The 16,347-nt window shown below is 50.3% G+C and overlaps 1 protein-coding gene across 2 annotated transcripts; it reads right to left on the reverse strand.

The window, feature by feature from the left end:
• DNAJC18 (DnaJ heat shock protein family (Hsp40) member C18) lies at positions 1–16,347 on the reverse strand. 2 transcript variants are annotated; one of them, XR_011699153.1, is made up of 8 exons: positions 16,245–16,347; positions 15,376–15,521; positions 13,761–13,946; positions 10,693–10,805; positions 8,593–8,702; positions 6,561–6,733; positions 2,549–3,132; positions 1–2,398 (listed from the first exon to the last, which is right to left on the reverse strand). XR_011699153.1 is itself a non-coding variant. In XM_071570635.1 (7 exons), exons 1-7 carry the CDS (start codon positions 16,280–16,282, stop codon positions 3,008–3,010), a joined length of 891 nt encoding a protein of 296 aa, XP_071426736.1. In that variant the 5' UTR covers positions 16,283–16,347; the 3' UTR covers positions 1–3,007. The 2 variants fall into 2 exon arrangements, 1 of the variants encoding a protein (XP_071426736.1); XM_071570635.1 differs by having other exon boundaries at positions 1–3,132.

Below are 16,347 nucleotides of genomic sequence, written 5' to 3' on the forward strand. Positions count from 1 at the left end.
CACAGGCACGGATGTCACGGCTTTAATTTAAAAATCCCAAATGTATCCACACACTTTTCCCATTTCCAAGTGCTCGGCGTTCCCAGTAACCCCCCACCCACACCCGCGGCTCCGAGCCACCCGTCCCGCTCGGAAACACCTGTTCCTCCTTTATTTTGCCCAAGCACCCTTTGGAGAAGGGCAGGGCTGCATTTCCCCAGCACGGGCTCCAGGGAGGGCTGTCCCTTTCCTTTTCCCCACGGCCCAGGATGCTGCGCCAACACACCGTGTCCTGTTTGCCCCACAGACAGGGAGCCGCACGCGCTCCCTCCCGGCGCACACGAGCACTGACCCCCTCCCTGTACACAGAACTGCTCTGGGGAATGTTCTTACCTCCCACTCCCACCCCCCCGCTCCATCCCAGCCCTTTCCGTTTCAGAGAAGACTCCACATGACTGTCCTTCCCACAGGTCTCCCACCTCTGTCAGGTGCTCGGAGATCTCTGGATGGAAGGAGCGATCTGGTTTCGGTGCAAAATGCTGTGTGTGAGTTCAGGCTCTGTGCAGGACACGGCAGGTCAGGGAGTTGCTGGGTTTGGTGTCCCCACCTGTATCCCTGTACGGCCTCGGAGTCACCCAGGAACAAGAGGGAAGATACCAACGCTGGAACCAAGCCCAACCCCCTGAAGAGATGTCTAATATATTCTATAAGCTATTTAATACATAAAAAGCAACATTAATTTTGCTCTCTGTACACATTCATGCTCAAAGGTGGGAAATACCAGAATTAAGGCTGCCTGCTCTGCCAGCCACCATCCTGGAATAATCAACCCTTAATAACCAATCCAGACACCATCCCGGAATAATCAACCCTTAATAACCAATCCAGACACCATCCTGGAATAATCAACCCTTAATAACCAATCCAGACACCATCCTGGAATAATCAACCTTTGCAGATTCTGGCACTAAAGGTGTTTCACACCAACCACTCAAAATGCCCTTTTCACTGGTGCTCTTCCCAGCCCAGGTGCCCAACAAACTCTGCACAATTTCCCCATGCGCTCCCATAAAGGTTTCCTACAAACAGGATACAAGTCTTAGTGCAAAAATGCAATTTAAAGAATTACTGTGTTGGTTGTTTTACTTTTTTTGCCACACCACTACCCCACAGCAGCACTGTTCTGTACTTGGAATGTTCTCATCACACCTAGAATGTGTGTGCCTCTTGTGCAGGAGCACGAAATGTCAGATCCCTGATACAAACTCCAAACTCCAGAGCCCAGAAAAGCTTTTTTCCCCCCAAATTTGTTTCCTGCCCAACCTCCCACTGCTGCATGAAGAGGACAGAGGCATGGAGGGGACACTGTGGTACTACCAGTCCCCTCAGCAGAGCACCTGGACAACACTGCACCACCAGGGACCTGAAGCCTGAGCTTTAAAGGCAGGTTAAACCCCGGCATTTCCCAAACTTTGGAGCACTTGGCTCCCCACGTTTCAGGCCATCTGTGCATCCTGTAGCAAGTGTTAGGAATGGGGAAAGAACAGTCCTGGTCAGCTCTCACTGACACGTATTCCCAAGGTGAGAGGGGAGCAGTGCTGTGCTGTGGCTGCCCCGAGCCCCCACCCTGGGCAGGTGTCCCCTGGAAGAACAGGTCATTCCATGCATGGCACACACCTGTGGCACCCACCAGAGGAACTGGTGCTCAGCTGGAGCAACGCTGGTCTCTGCTGCTACTACCCAGCCTCAACCTGCCCCTCAAGGCCTGGCTTGGGAAAGGAGGATCAAGAAAAAACATGACAGTACCACATGGATGTTTTTCTTTGCAATACTGATGTCTACAGTGAAACATTCATAACTGCTCAGCAGAGTAAAAATATGCTACATGAGAACTGTACTGGAAAAAGCAGGGCCCCTGGAGCAGCTGGAGAAGAGAGTGCAGACCAGTCAGAATGTAACAGCCAGCTTCAAAGTATGCCTCTGAAAACAGGTGAGAGAATCAACATGGCTGTCCTTTCCTTACAGTTCTTCAGCACTGGAATTGGTGCAGTTCAGACTCCCACCCTCTGTCGATGTTGGTGCACACAGAGCAGGACGGGCAGGGCCCTCCCTCGGAGCTGCACAGGGCACAGTCCTTGGACAGAGGGAGAGCTGAGTGTGCTCAGGTGCTGCCCTTGGGCAGGGACCTGTCCCTCCTGCCCTCAGCCCTGCACAGGACACTGAGCACACTGACCCATCCCACAGGGCTCACACACTGCCAGGAGGTGGGACAGCCTCGGGGCTGGCACGGGAAGGGACACCCAGCACTGGGAGGCAGGGACAGCCTCGGGGCTGGCATGGGCAGGGACACCCAGCACTGGGAGGCAGGGACAGCCTCGGGGCTGGCATGGGGACAGGCAGCACTGGGAGGCAGGGCAGCCTCGGGGCTGGCACGGGAAGGGACACCCAGCACTGCGAGGCAGGGACAGCCTCGGGGCTGGCATGGGAAGGGACAGCCAGCTCTGCGAGGCAGGGACAGCCTCAGGGCTGGCATGGGAAGGGACACCCAGCACTGTGAGGCAGGGACAGCCTCGGGGCTGGCATGGGGACAGCCAGCACTGTGAGGCAGGGACAGCCTCGGGGCTGGCACAGGAAGGGACACCCAGCTCTGTGCACGGTGCTGTCCGTGGGATCCTCTGCACTGTAGGTCCACAGAAAACATGGAGAGCCAAGGCCTGTGCCTGCCCTCCTGGAAGCACACACTGTGTGGATGGCAGACAAACCACCAGCTCAGGTGGGCCCGAACTGAGAGTGTCTCCCTGGAAATGAATGTACAAAGTGCCACTGGTCCTTGGAACCAAATCGAATGTACAGGATATATCACAGCAAACAGCAGCTCTGCAGCTCCTGCTGGCCCATCTCTGCACTACATGCAGAAGGACTCCAATATCCACTCTTTGCAATAGACTCCTTCCCTTTTTATACAAAGGAAAATAAAAACATAAGTTAAAACAGCAATAAATAGAACTATGGAATGTGTGTGTCCTGCTCAGCCTCCTTTGTGCATCCCAATCAGACTGGAGAGCTTCTCACAGTGCTCAAGTTTCAGGGATTCTGCTTTCTGTTTTAATCTCTCATCTCTGTACAGCTTGGCCAAATTGGACAAGTCAGACTCTGAAAGATGAAAAAAAAAAGATGTGTTAGGATAAAGCTGTGAGCCTTCTCTAAAGAACTGTTTCTCAGTGCTTAGTTATCCTTGGGGCACTTGTTAATTCTGATTTTGCTGGGTATTGAATCCAGGGAGGTGAAGAGCTGCCCGGGGGACTCATCTGAAAGGCCTCTGTGCCCTTTCATTAACAATTGCAAATGTACTTTGCATATTTGTTCCCCTTCTTCTCCAAAGAAACATAAAACTGAAATAATCCCATTTTTAAATTATTTCCCCCCAGTAATTCACAGAAGTTTCTTTTGCTGATTAGGTAAGGAAGTCTTAATATAGCTTTGTCCCTGAAGAATAATTTAGCTGCAGGATTAGATGCACTGAGGAGAAGAGCAGTAATTTACTTCTGAAAAGGTCAACCTTTCCGTAAGCACAGGCTACCTGATGACACTCAATTTTTCAAAGAGCTGTTTCACACCTTACAAACTCCTCATTTTGCAGAATTATTCAGAGTGAAAAGAACTTCAATAGGTCCTTTCATGCCTTACATCCTCTGTCCCTGTCCCACTGAAATTTAAAGCCATTTAACCCTCCACCCACTTACTGAAAAGCTTCACAAACTGTCAGGCATGAACAGTTCATTTTAGACCAGGGATCCACTGACAGGTTTATAACCCAAATGCCCCTCAGGTAGTGCAGGGCACACAGCCTTGACAAGCCTCCAGCACAACCTCACCTGGGGTAATTGTCTCCAAGTCCAGAGTCCCTGGAATTGTGCAGTGGAGAATCTCAGTTTCCATTTACCCATTTGGGGAAAATGATTCCCTGCACTACTGACAGCACTCATTCTGTCACATCTGCTCCTTGTGGGTTTCAGTCCTCTACAGACCAGTTCCTTTGAATTTTTCTCTTTAAGGACACCCTAAAATACTGAATTTCAATGACATTTAGGTGGGATACTGGGAAGGAATCCTTCCTTGTGAGGGTGGACAGGCCCTGGCACAGGTTGGGCAGAGAAGCTGTGGCTGCCCCATCCCTGGGAGTGTCCAAGGCCAGGCTGGACAGGGCTTGGAGCAACCTGGGCTGGTGGGAGGTGTCCCTGCCCATGGTCATGGAATGAGATGGTCTTTAAGGTCCTTCCCAAGCCAAACCATCCCATGATTCTATGACACATATCCTGATTCTCCTGTTTTCAGTTGCCTCTTTGTGACCTGGAGCTCTTTGCAGCCTCACTTTATAGCTGTGCTGCCCCAGCTGAACCACCTGCAAAAACCTGGGATGTGCTTTTGTTCTTAACTGTGCCAGAGATTTCAGAAGACCCAAACCCAGAGCACACCCAACTTGCACACACTGCTCTGCTGAGCAGTCCTGTTCAGTGCAGCACTACAAAAGCAACAGGCTGAACAAGATACCAACTTAACTGGTACTTTCAATGTTTTCCTTAAGATTGTTGGGCACCAGGTAATACTGTCCAAGTCATAAAATCAAGGACTGTAAAACCCAACTGCTCCCAAGTAACTCATCTCTGCCCATTTTGCTGGTGCTATTAATAGACATTCAACTGACAAAAAGCTGATCACTCCAAGTTAAACACTTCAACAAGGATTAAGTGACCAATGCTGTGGAGCAACAGCTGACTAAGAAGTGCCTCAGTATCTCCAGAGCTTTTCCCCAGCACTCCATCCTGTATTCACAGTTTATTTTAACAAATGTGGCTGGCCAAGGCCAGCCCAGCCTCAGCTGTGCTCCTTACCTGCTCACTGGCCTGGATGGAACCACTCTGAAAATGCTTAGTTTTAATTACAGTGGTGTCCCCAGGCTACTGCTAATTGTGGACACTGTAAATGTATTTGCAGATGGGTGACTAATACAATCTCTCAGTGCCCAGAGCTTGGCAGGCTCTTGGCATTCCATGCTGGATCATCTCCCCCTCTCTGACTGGTCTCTCAGACTCACAAACCCTGTCCTTTCTCTGGGGCTTGGCTCTCCTCAGCTCCAGGTCTATGTGAAAGAGACAACTCTCAGTCAATTAAACACAACATCAATTAAAAGGGTTTCTGTGTAAGGAAACTCTCTCCCTACAGCCAGCCTGCATTTATGTTATTAACAGCCACGTTATCCTGGAGGCTGCTCCTGCCACACACACTGCTCAAAGACCACAACCCAAGCACATCAAAAACCTCAGGACCTTTTAGGGTTCTGTCTTTTTTCACTTCAGAGCCTACACCTGTTTATTTCTCTTTTAAAGCAGGATTGGCAACTTTTAAACAAAATAAATCAAAACAAGCCTTCCCACCAAAAACCTGTAAAGAGTTTGGAGTCAGCAACACTATTGCCCTCCCACAGGATTAAACAAGTCTTGTTTCTTGTTTAGACAAACTGTGTGTCCATAATGAAGCAACTGGGAAGGAAACTGAAAACAAGTGCAAAGGCACTTTGAGCAGTGTCCTGAGGACTGTTTTACACAGAGCAATTTAAAAAGCCCACCAGTGTGTGGAAGCAGTTTGTCTGCTCCTGTTGAACATTCTCACAGACACAACTTGTTCCAGTTTCCTTTGCACAGAGCAGCACTTTGTGTTTACTCACTTAAAGGTGATAAGCTCTTCAGCTGAAAAACAATTGCCACAACATCCCAACATCAGTCACTCCTTGTAATCTGATTTTTGTTATTTCACCCCCTTCCCAAAGCAGCAGGGGTTTGCTCTGTTTCCAATGAACCAGATTAATAGCAATTAATTGGTAAGTATTACAATATGGGGTTAACATGCCTCTATTGACATCCCTGAGTGACTCAGGGCTGGTGTGAGAATTACAATTTTGAATGCTCACATCTGTGTCCTCCCTTCCTGCACTCAATTCTTGTTTTAAAAGCACTTGACTATGGTGAAAAACATGCTCTCAGACTGAACTAAAGATAGAAAATGCAAATAACACACACACTGAGCACGGAAGCACACTCTGGAAACTGATACCAGGAACACAGCCCACTGCAAGAGAGCCAAGAGCACCTGGACAGGCTGTGGGCTGTCCTGGGCAAGTTACAAGGGAAAAGTCAGAGAAGCTTCTCATGGAGCCAGGCTGCTCCAGCAAAGGAAACATGGAATAGGTGATGTCTCAGGATCTTTTCTGGCCTAACAATCTGTCAGGGGCAGATAAACGTGGTGGGCTGTGTGTTTAAAACATCAGCACTAGAGGTTATTCAAGCATAAAAACCGAATGGAAAAAAGTGTCTCAAACGGTGAAATCTACTTTCCACTTGTCTCACAGGACCACTTAAAATGTATTTTGACAGATTTCAAGAATAGCAGGTTTGGTGTGAAGAGCAGATGTGAGACACCTCAAACCAGTGCAAGGCTGAGATGGTGTAAGTTTTGGTAACAGCCTGAACCAGCAGCGCTTTGCACAGCCCGTGCTGGGCACACCCGGGGCACAAATAACTTACTCTGCTGTTTCTCCTTCCAGCAGCTGGTCTGAATATAGTCTATATAATCCTTCTCAACTGTTTTCTCCAGCTCCTGGAGTTCTGCTCCTTGGTAATTCTTCTCAAAGTTTTTATCAACATAGTAAGGCACCTGCAAGTTCTCTGTTTCTCTGCTAATGACGTGGCCGATGGACCTGTGGAAACACAAACCGGGTGTTTGAGCAGCTCAAACCTACAGAAACCAAGAGCTGCTTCTCAATGTTGGCATTTCCAGAGGACAGCATTTCCAGCAACGTTTTTACAGTTAATTTCTGCAAGATTATGGCTCCCTCAACCATCCAGTAAGGAAATTACAAGTCTCAGGCACAGCAAGCTGTGCATTACAAACAGAATCCACCCTCCTGCTAAAGCCACAGGAAAATGTCTCATGTTTGGAAATACTGACAAAGAACTAACACTGTTCCTTCTGAATACTGTCTTTGTTCCCAACAGCTCGCTCAAGACACTTCCAAAACATAAGAGCAGATTTTATCTGTGAACTCTCCAGACACCTTCTTCTGTTTGCTGGTGATTTCTGGCAAGATCAGTCCAGAAATCCATGGGGATGATAACAAAGGTAGAGATTATTAAGAGTTAGGGCACAATGCAATTTGATCTGGATTTTCCCCTCTTTTGGATCCTTAGTAGAACTAAAGATTAGCAGGGGAGATTGTTCATGGTTTTATAATCATCTGTAAGCTCACTGGGGTGTGGAATAGCCCAGAAAATATCCTGTTGGAAGAAGCAGCCCCTCTGACACAGCCACTGGATCAAACTCCACTCTCAGGCTGAATTCCCTTATTTGAGCAAAGATACCCAGGGTTTGCTCAAATCACTGCCCACAGACAGGCAGGCAGCCAAAACACAAAGGTTACACTCTACTCAGTGGAATCCTGTTTGCCCCTTTCTCCTGGACTCCTCTTTTCCTTCTCTCTTGCTGTCTCAGAGGTGTCCACTCTCTGTACAGAAACAATTTCTGTTTGTTTTTAAGCTGCTTTTTCAGGTTATGATTTAGAGGAACAACCCAATTGTGTAGCAGGCTCAGGCCTGCTTATCTCACATCACCAGGAGAAGGGGAGGCAGTGAAGGAAAGCAGGAGAGATCAGCTGCTGTGGGGGCAGCGTGGGAGGCTTCACATGGCACTGGCAGATAGCAGAAACACTCCCTGGAAAAAAAACACCTAAAAAACAACCATCCTCCTGTTCTTCTGTGAGGGCCTCACACTGACATCTTGTGGTAAAACAGTGAGGGTGGGTGGGCTCCCCTGGCCAGTGGAGAGGAGGGGACAGGCCTAGACCTGAGGAGTTTTACTCCTAGAAGGGAGCAAGGGGAGTGTTTGGAGCACTCTCTTGATTCCCCAAAACCTGCCAACCCACTCCTACCTCAGTAGCTGAGCCAGTGAAGGGGAGCTCTTTCCCATCAGGTTCCTTCCTCCCAGCACTGTTTTTCCCTGTGCCTCACAAACTCAGGTTCCAGCAGCTCTGGTGATGGTCCTTCTGCTCCCAGAGCTCACCAGGGTCCTGCTCCTCCACAGAAATTAAACCACAGCATTTCCAGGCTTTAATGATCTGTGGAGCTTCCAGTGGAATTCAAGATCCAGGGCAGATTTGGATTTACACTGCAAACCACAGGCTTCATTATTTAACTGCTTTTCAGAGGAACCTCAGTGGGATCCAGAGATTCTGGGGGCTGGGCAGACCAGAGGCTGATCCACACCCACATTTCTCCTCCTGTATCACAGTGCAAAACCACCTCCCACAGCTGAGGAGGAAGGTTTCTGGCCCAGTGCCTCTCTTTGTTCAGCACCCCGTGCAACAGAGCTCACCACAGGCAACTTCCCAGGAACTCAGGGGAATTACTCAGTGCACACTGCTCCCATTTCCTTATTTACAAACTGGTACCACTTGCTAGAAAGAGCAGAACATTAATGTGCATTTTGCTATCAAATCCAGCTTCCTTCTGCCTCCATACTGCAAAGAGCAAGTCCAGGAAAAGGTGTTTTGGAAGCGCTTACGATTTGTAGAACAAGCTGTAGGGAGGGTTGGTGGCCATCAGCTGGGTGATCACTGACACTGCTATGATGATGAAAACTGGCATCAACTGGATAAATGCAGAATAGGAGTTCTGAAAAGAACAAGAATCAGTAGTCAAGAAAAGGCAGAGATGGAAGAAGAGGCATCTGCTCACAGAAACCAGGCCAGCTATCACAGACCAACAGTGACAGTCAAGATCACAGAACTGCTCAGACTATTCTGAGCTGGAAGGACCCACAGGGCTCATCGAGTCCAACTCTTCAGTCAATGGCCCACACAGGGCATTGAACCCATCACCTTGGCATTATTACAGCCAAGTTCTAACCACCTGAGCTGATCTCAGGGATTACATGTAAACTGAAAAAGAGAGCAAGTACTTTGGGATTTTGGGAGGGATGACATTGTAATTTCAAAATAACCTTTATTAGTAATCTCAGAAATGTCTTGAAACCATTTTCTTTCAATGACCTTTTCCTCTGTCCCTTCCCTCTCAAGGCAATAGAGACCCACAGCACTGCCAGTGCCCAGTCCAGCCTGCAGGAACACCCTGCAGTTCCAACGATCCACACCTTTCCAGGCACTCTGATGTTTGCTGCACCCACTCCAAAGATCTCAACCTCTGCCAGAGCACTGAATAAAGTGGCAATAAAGGGTTAAGAGACCACATGTGCTGTAACTGGGACAGGATGCAAGCACAAGAGAGTGGAAAAGTATCAAAGGGAAAACACAGATCTTTCCTCCTGTTTTTTGCCTTCTTTCTCAACTGGCTTCTAAAATGCCTTTTCTCACCAGGAGGAAGATGTAACATGCAGCTGGTTGGGCTTTGCCCTCCACCCTGGGATGGCAACAAGGATTCCTGCTGTATGTGGAATTCCCTAGCTGTCAGTTGTACCCATTTCTTTGTTTCAGAGGCTGACAGAGACTCACAAGGAAAAACTCATCTTCCCTGGAGAATGACCCCCTGAGGTGACCAGACTGTCTCCAGAGGAAGGTTCTGCCAAGGCAGGTGGCACCTGTGCTTGTGCACTGTCAACTAATGACACCCTGTGTGTCACCTGGAGGCCTCAGCTCCAGAAATGCATCCCAGAGCCATCCTGCTCCAGGCTGGCAGAGGCCTGGGCAGCACCTGGGTGCTCATTTACTGAAGGATTAAACACACCTTGAGGACAAACAGTAAAAGGCAGTGCTTCCATATCCATTACCAGTCCCAATTTGGACTAATTGTTCTTGGATTACCAACCACTACAGCTTGCAAAAAACAAGCAGCAGCAAAACCCTGGATGACAGAAACTGGAAGGCCTGTAATCCTATAAATACCAAGTACTTTTAAAGCAGTGATTAATAAAAGCCAATCTAGTCACATAAAAACATCCCCCGTGGCTGCAGTGCCTGAGAATAAACACTGAGCATTGAAGAATGGGAAGGGCTGTCCTGGATTCAGCCCTTCCTCACCCTGGTGGTGATGCCGTGAATGACCCTTCCCCCCAAACACAGGACTCCGAGCCACTTTAGTGCAGGGTAAGATAAAAAGTAAAGGTCCTTTAATATCCCAGGGCCTACAGCCCACAGGAATACAGGATGACAGGCATGTGTGTCTCAGTTCTTGTTTCCATGGCTTTTATAATAAGATCCCTCCAATCATTGCTTTACACATTTCTCAGTCCAGCCTCAGTTCCACCCCTGGACCAACCCCCTGGAATTGGGTCTGGGGTCATCAAGACCCTCTGTCTTCATCAGCTCCTCTTCCTCAGGCACACAAAGGTCTCTTGGAGCTCATCCAATTCTGGCTTTTGGGTCACTCTGACCTGTGTTTATGTTTCGTTCTGTGGGCCTCTGATATCCTTCAGCTCTACCTTGGAAAGGAGTCTAAACAAGATTAATTAACTAAAGGAATTTGAGCTCCCTGTTCTGGGACAGGGGTAGTGATAGAAAAGCATTAAACTTAAACTGTTAGAAATATTAACCCTCTAAAAATCCACAACTACTGTGTTCCTAAAATCTACAAAATGTGAAAATCAGAACAAAAACCCCTTTGGCATCAGTGGGATATCTGAGTCCAGCAGATCCCTCCTCCTGGCTACCTGTGGCCTGTTGTCCTCCTCCTCCTGCTCCCGTGTCCACGCCCTCTCAGGCCGGTGCCTCCGTGGATAATAATGTGCATCCCTGGCTACATTGGAGAACATATGGATATTTCCTGTGAAAGAAAGGACTCATGTTTTATGCTGCTCCCCTCTGTTCCTCAGGTTCTGTTGCATTATCCAGGCTCACACCACCCAGCCTGAATTACACTCATGAGATCTCACACTAAAAAGCACAACCAACCTCTGATTTAAATGACAGAGCAACGAGTCACTCCAAAAGCCCTACCAGAGAAATTCTGCAGTGTGCCCCAAGTCCATCTGAATTTAAATCAAACTGCAGCAACATGTTCTGATTCTTATGATTGTATCTCATATTTCAGTGCTGGTTTTGTCACATTCACTTGCAAGGCTGTGGCAGGAAAATGAATCTGCCTCTGCAGGCTCAGGCCATGAACTGGGGCCTCCCATAGTTACTGAATGGTCTTCCACACTCATTTCTATTTCCTCTGCCTTCAAGCCATTAATAGTTTCACTTAATTATTAATTACTTCATAATAAGAGATTTCTAAAAAATAGTTTTTTGAGTCAAAAAGGCAGAACAATTCATGATTTTCTTTCCTGCACATGCATTGCAGTTGATTTATTTTTAAAAATTCTAAAATGAGGAAAGAATTGCATGTGCTGCTTCAATTTGAAGCTCTGGCTCTTGATTTTATCACCATATGAATATCTTAATAATAGCTGTGCTCTCCTCTTTTGAAATTCAGCATGTCTTTGTGTCAGAGAATTGGAAATCTACAGCTTATCATCACAACACAAATGCAGATCTATTTTTAAGCCCTGGGAAAGATGTCACATTATTTTACACTCTTCCATTGTCCTTTTTTGAGTTTCCCAAAGAATTCTGCAAGAAACCTGAGCCAAGGTGACCTCTGCTGTTGTGTTCAAGCTCTGTTCCACTGCTGGTTCAAGGACTTTTTCCAAGGCATGTGTGCCATCAGAGCTCCAGCAGAGAGCCAGGCTGGCTCCAAGGAGGAAGGTTTCTTTTAGGAAAAAAAGAAATTTATTTCTATCCTTCAGCATTGCTCAGACAGTATTTGATCAAGCTGGGAAAAAAAAAAAAGAAAAAAGTGTGGGAATAGAAGAATGGCTTTTACAGGGTGCCTAGAAAAGAGTTTTTCCAAATTCTGTTTCTCCAAGAATTTCTGCCAGGAATTTCTTTCCTTCTACATGTATTTATTTTTTTATGAAAGGATGTTCAACTTGTAGCCTCTCTCTATTAAACTGCAACATTTTATCCCATTTAACATTTTAACTTCACTATTGTTCCACAGAGGAGAACTGCATGGTGAAAACAAACCCATAACCCTGCCCACAAATGCCATACAGAGTTGACACCAACACTTCTAGCTTGGATTTCCAGAGAGCCTGGTGACAGCAAAGTGTCACAAAACAAACACCAGCACAAACTCCAGCTCAGGCAAGTCCTACTCTGTGATACAACAGTCAAAAAATGTTCTTTTTCAACTACCTGGCCACCCTCTCACCAGCAATTCTCTTGCTAAACAAACTGTGAGCACTTTGCCTATTTGGAAAACTGTTGAACTGGGGATGTTCCAGAATTTAAAGCTCATTTTTCTGTTAGGACAATGTACATAAATTTAGATCCACACATTTCTTTGGTGAGGAAACTATTGTTTATTACCAACACTTAACTACTGTTAAAAACCTGTTTCTTTTCTTATTCTTTGCCATTTTGCTCAAAATTCCCATTTTCTCCTTCATGCTGCTCTCCCTGTGAAACCTGCCATGCCCAGTACCCAAATTCCTCCTGCAGCTCCAGTTTCCTGCCCTCACCTCCATCATCCCTGTCCCCACACCACCAAGCAGTCCCAGTCCATGAGGACAATGTTCCATGAAAGGCACATGGTGCAATTCCTTGCACGGCCAGAAATGGAAAACTCTGGGTGGAATTACACCCCTCTGGGCTGGCTCACTTTGCACACCTGGTGATGCAAATTCAGGAACAACCTGAGGTCCCTCTGGCTGCAACAGGCACCCCTCTCACTAAGGTTTCAGGGAGCTTCCCAGTAACTGCCTGTACCTGTGGCTTTAGGCTGTACTAAGTGGTGTGTGTGTCACTTTATGTGACACCTCAGAGGGGAAAAGTTTAGAGAACTGCCAAGGCAATTCCTTGGATGCTGCCCTTGAGCTCACCACACCTTTCATATTCACTTTCAATCCCTGGATCTTGTGGTATCTCTTCTATTTTTCCCACAAATACAGAAGCCAAGGCTGGACCAAGACGTGCATGGAGCTCCTGGAGGTGCAGCTGCAGTGCTGAGCTCCTGCATCCTGCACATCCAGGGACAGGCTCTCCTGGCAGGCAGCACCTGCTGGGCCACCAGGCTCTGACTTCACTCCAGCACAAAGGCTGCTCCAAGGCAGAGCAGCTTCCCTGCTTCCAGGGACACTGAGAACACAACTCCAGGAGCTGTGCCATGCTGGCCTGCAGTGCAGTGAGGGGCCTGAAGCACAACCCCATCATGGAATGGTTAAGGTTGGAAAAGACCTCTGAGGTCACTCAGACCAAACACCACCACAGACACCTCTGATCCCTCCCCACTCACTCCTTATTGCACCTCCCATACTCTGCTGGCTTCAAATAATGGAGGGAGTAAAAGAAAGGCAGAAAACAACTCCAGAAAGGGTTCTGCTCTTTTCAGATGTATAATCAACTCCATGAGCAGTCCCAAGGGAAGCTGAACTTCCTTTAAGGTTTACAGAATCACAGAATCTCCCAAATTGAAAGAGACTCACAAGGATCATGGAGTCCAACTCCTGGCCCTGCACAGTCCCATCTCCAAGAGTCACCCCCTGTGCCCCAGAGCATCATCCAAACACTCCTGGAGCTCTGGCAGCCTTGGGGCTGTGCCCATTGCCCCGGGGAGCCTGGTCAGTGCCCACCACCCTCTGGGGGAAGAGGCTTTCCCTGAGATCCAACCTGACACAGCTCCAGCTGCTCCCTCAGGTTCAGTGTCACTCCACTGCACTTCAAAAGCACTGACCTGTAGGGAAGTGCCCACCAAAGAACACATTGAATATTTCTTCTGGTGTAATGTCTGCTTCAAATTCTGTGTAGCAGTTGTAGTGCCTGGCCTGGCCAGTGCTGGCGTGCTCTTGGTCGCTCCCCAGCTCATCGTACCGCAGGCGTTTCTCAGGGTTGCTCAGGACTGCAAAGGCATTGCCTATTGCTGCAGAGGGAAGTCAAACACATGTTATGCTTCCAGAGCTCTGACTTGTCTAAGCAGAGCAGCACAAATCCCCAAAGAAGCAAAGAAAAGTTAAGCTTGACCAAAGACTGAGTTTTGCAAGACTTGCCTTTGTAAAGGAAGTGTTACAGCACTGGCATTACCTGTGATGGAAACCAGTTCCTGCTGTCACTGATGCCAGGAGAAAGGGTTAAAGTATATGGAGAGGGCTGAAATATTCATAAAACCAAGGGGAGAGTCCACTTCAGCCAAGAAATTAAGTGAGAATGAAGCATTTTCTCAGCTCAAACCAAGCACTGCTATACAAGTGCACCTCTATATACCACACACAGTTAACACAAAGTGAGTAACTGGAGAGTAATTAAAATGCAGAGTGATATTCCAGGTTTTTCCTGCTGGCAGAGGTGCTCCTGAAGCTGTGCAGCACATCTCCTTCACACTTCACATCCAGCCACCCAGAAGTGTTTGTTTTCATTCATCTTCCTCTTTGATCTCTGACAGAACAAGTTCACAGAGAACTACAACCCAAACACAAACAAGGAAAAGCCCTTCGGAAGCTCCTTATTTTAACAGACTGTGAATGAATCACTTGCTTTCCTCCTGCTGTGCTGCAACACAGCAGAGAAAGGGCAAAGGATGTAAGAGTTTAGATGGCAACACTATTGATGCAGGACTGCAGTGTTTCTAAGACACACCAAACTGGATTAAATTTTAAATGCTTGCATAGATACAGATCTAAATTTATTGGCAAGGAGCAGTTACTGACCACATAACACCTCACCCTTCTGCATGGCCTGTGGTAGCTCCAAGCCTTGTTCTGAACCTTTTGCTGTTTCACAGCAACCACAGAATGGTTTGGGTTGGAGAGGATTTAAAGCCCATCCAATTCCACCCCCTGCCATGGGCAGGGACACCTTCCACCAGCCCAGCTTGCTCCAAGTTTATCCAGCCTGGCCTTGGACACTCCCAGGGATGGGGCAGCCACAGCTGCTCTGGGCACCTGTGCCAGGGCCTGCCCACCCTCCCAGGGAAGGATTCCCTCCCAACATCCCACCTGGCAGTGGGAAGCCATTCCCCCTTATCCTGTCGCCTCGTGCCACTGCAGAATCCCTCAGAAGCTCTACCAGGCACGAGACCTGGGATGCAATTCCGCTGGTTTTGGATGGGAATGCTGTACCGAGCGGGGGCAGACCCTGCCGGGCCGCGGGGCGGTGCTGCCAGGCCGCCGGTGTTCCCACAGCACTGTCGGTGTCCCCGCAGCCCCGAGGGTGTCCCTTCAGCACCGCCACTGTCCCCGCGGCCCCGAGGGTGTCCCTTCAGCACCGCCACTGTCCCCGCGGCCCCGAGGGTGGCCCTGATAGCATCATCGGTGTCCCCGCGGACCCGCCAGCCCCGCTCGGAGCCGCCTCACCTTTGAAGGCCTCGGTGGCTCCGGGCGCGCGGTTCTTGTCGGGGTGGAACTTGAGGGCGAGCCTGCGGTACGCCCGTTTCAGCTCCTCCTCGCCGGCGTCCCGGCCCACGCCCAGGATCTCGTAGTAGTCCCGGCACCGCTTGATCCTGCCGGGCCCGCACACGGTCACGGCCGGGGGCCGGGGCAGGCCCCGCACACCGCCCGGCCCCGCTCGCTGCCGGGCCCCGCACACCGCCCGGCCCCGCTCCCTGCCGGGCCCCGCACACCGCCCGGCCCCGCTCGCTGCCGGGCCCCGCACACCGCCCGGCCCCGCTCCCTGCCGGGCCCCGCACACCGCCCGGCCCCGCTCGCTGCCGGGCCCCGCACACCGCCCGGCCCCGCTCGCTGCCGGGCCCCGCACACCGCCCGGCCCCGCTCGCTGCCGGGCCCCGCACACCGCCCGGCCCCGCTCCCTGCCGGGCCCCGCACACCGCCCGGCCCCGCTCCCTGCCGAGCCCCGCTCGCTGCCGGGCCCCGCACACCGCCCGGCCCCGCTCGCTGCCGGGCCCCGCACACCGCCCGGCCCCGCTCGCTGCCGGGCCCCGCACACCGCCCGGCCCCGCTCGCTGCCGGGCCCCGCACACCGCCCGGCCCCGCTCGCTGCCGGGCCCCGCACACCGCCCGGCCCCGCTCCCTGCCGGGCCCCGCACACCGCCCGGCCCCGCTCCCTGCCGGGCCCCGCACACCGCCCGGCCCCGCTCCCTGCCGGGCCCCGCTCGCTGCCGGGCCCCGCTCCCTGCCCGGCCCCGCTCCCTCCCGGGCCCCGCACACCGCCCGGCCCCGCACACCGCCGGGCCCTGCCATTCCCCGGGCTCCCCGGCCCCGCTCACCGCCGCACCCCGTCCAGCTGCTCCGCCGTGTAGGTCATCTCTGCCCGGGGCCGCTCAGCGCGGGTCGCCCCGCGCCGCCATCTTGTATGCGGGGCCTGCCGGG

Source organism: Pithys albifrons, chromosome 15 (genome assembly GCF_047495875.1).
Source record: "Pithys albifrons albifrons isolate INPA30051 chromosome 15, PitAlb_v1, whole genome shotgun sequence".
In the NCBI taxonomy this organism is placed as follows: Eukaryota; Metazoa; Chordata; class Aves; order Passeriformes; family Thamnophilidae; genus Pithys; species Pithys albifrons.

What these genes read in the sequence shown, in the direction of transcription:
- DNAJC18 (XM_071570635.1), bottom strand. Translation starts at nt 16,282, where the DNA reads ATGACCTACACGGCGGAGCAGCTGGACGGGGTGCGGCG. An exon ending in AGGAGGACAACAGGCCACAG is followed by an intron (nt 8,703 to 10,692) that starts GTAGCCAGGAGG and finishes TGTTCTTTTCAG; the next exon opens with AACTCCTATTCTGCATTTAT. An exon ending in TACAGCTTGTTCTACAAATC is followed by an intron (nt 6,734 to 8,592) that starts GTAAGCGCTTCC and finishes GTGTTTCCACAG; the next exon opens with GTCCATCGGCCACGTCATTA.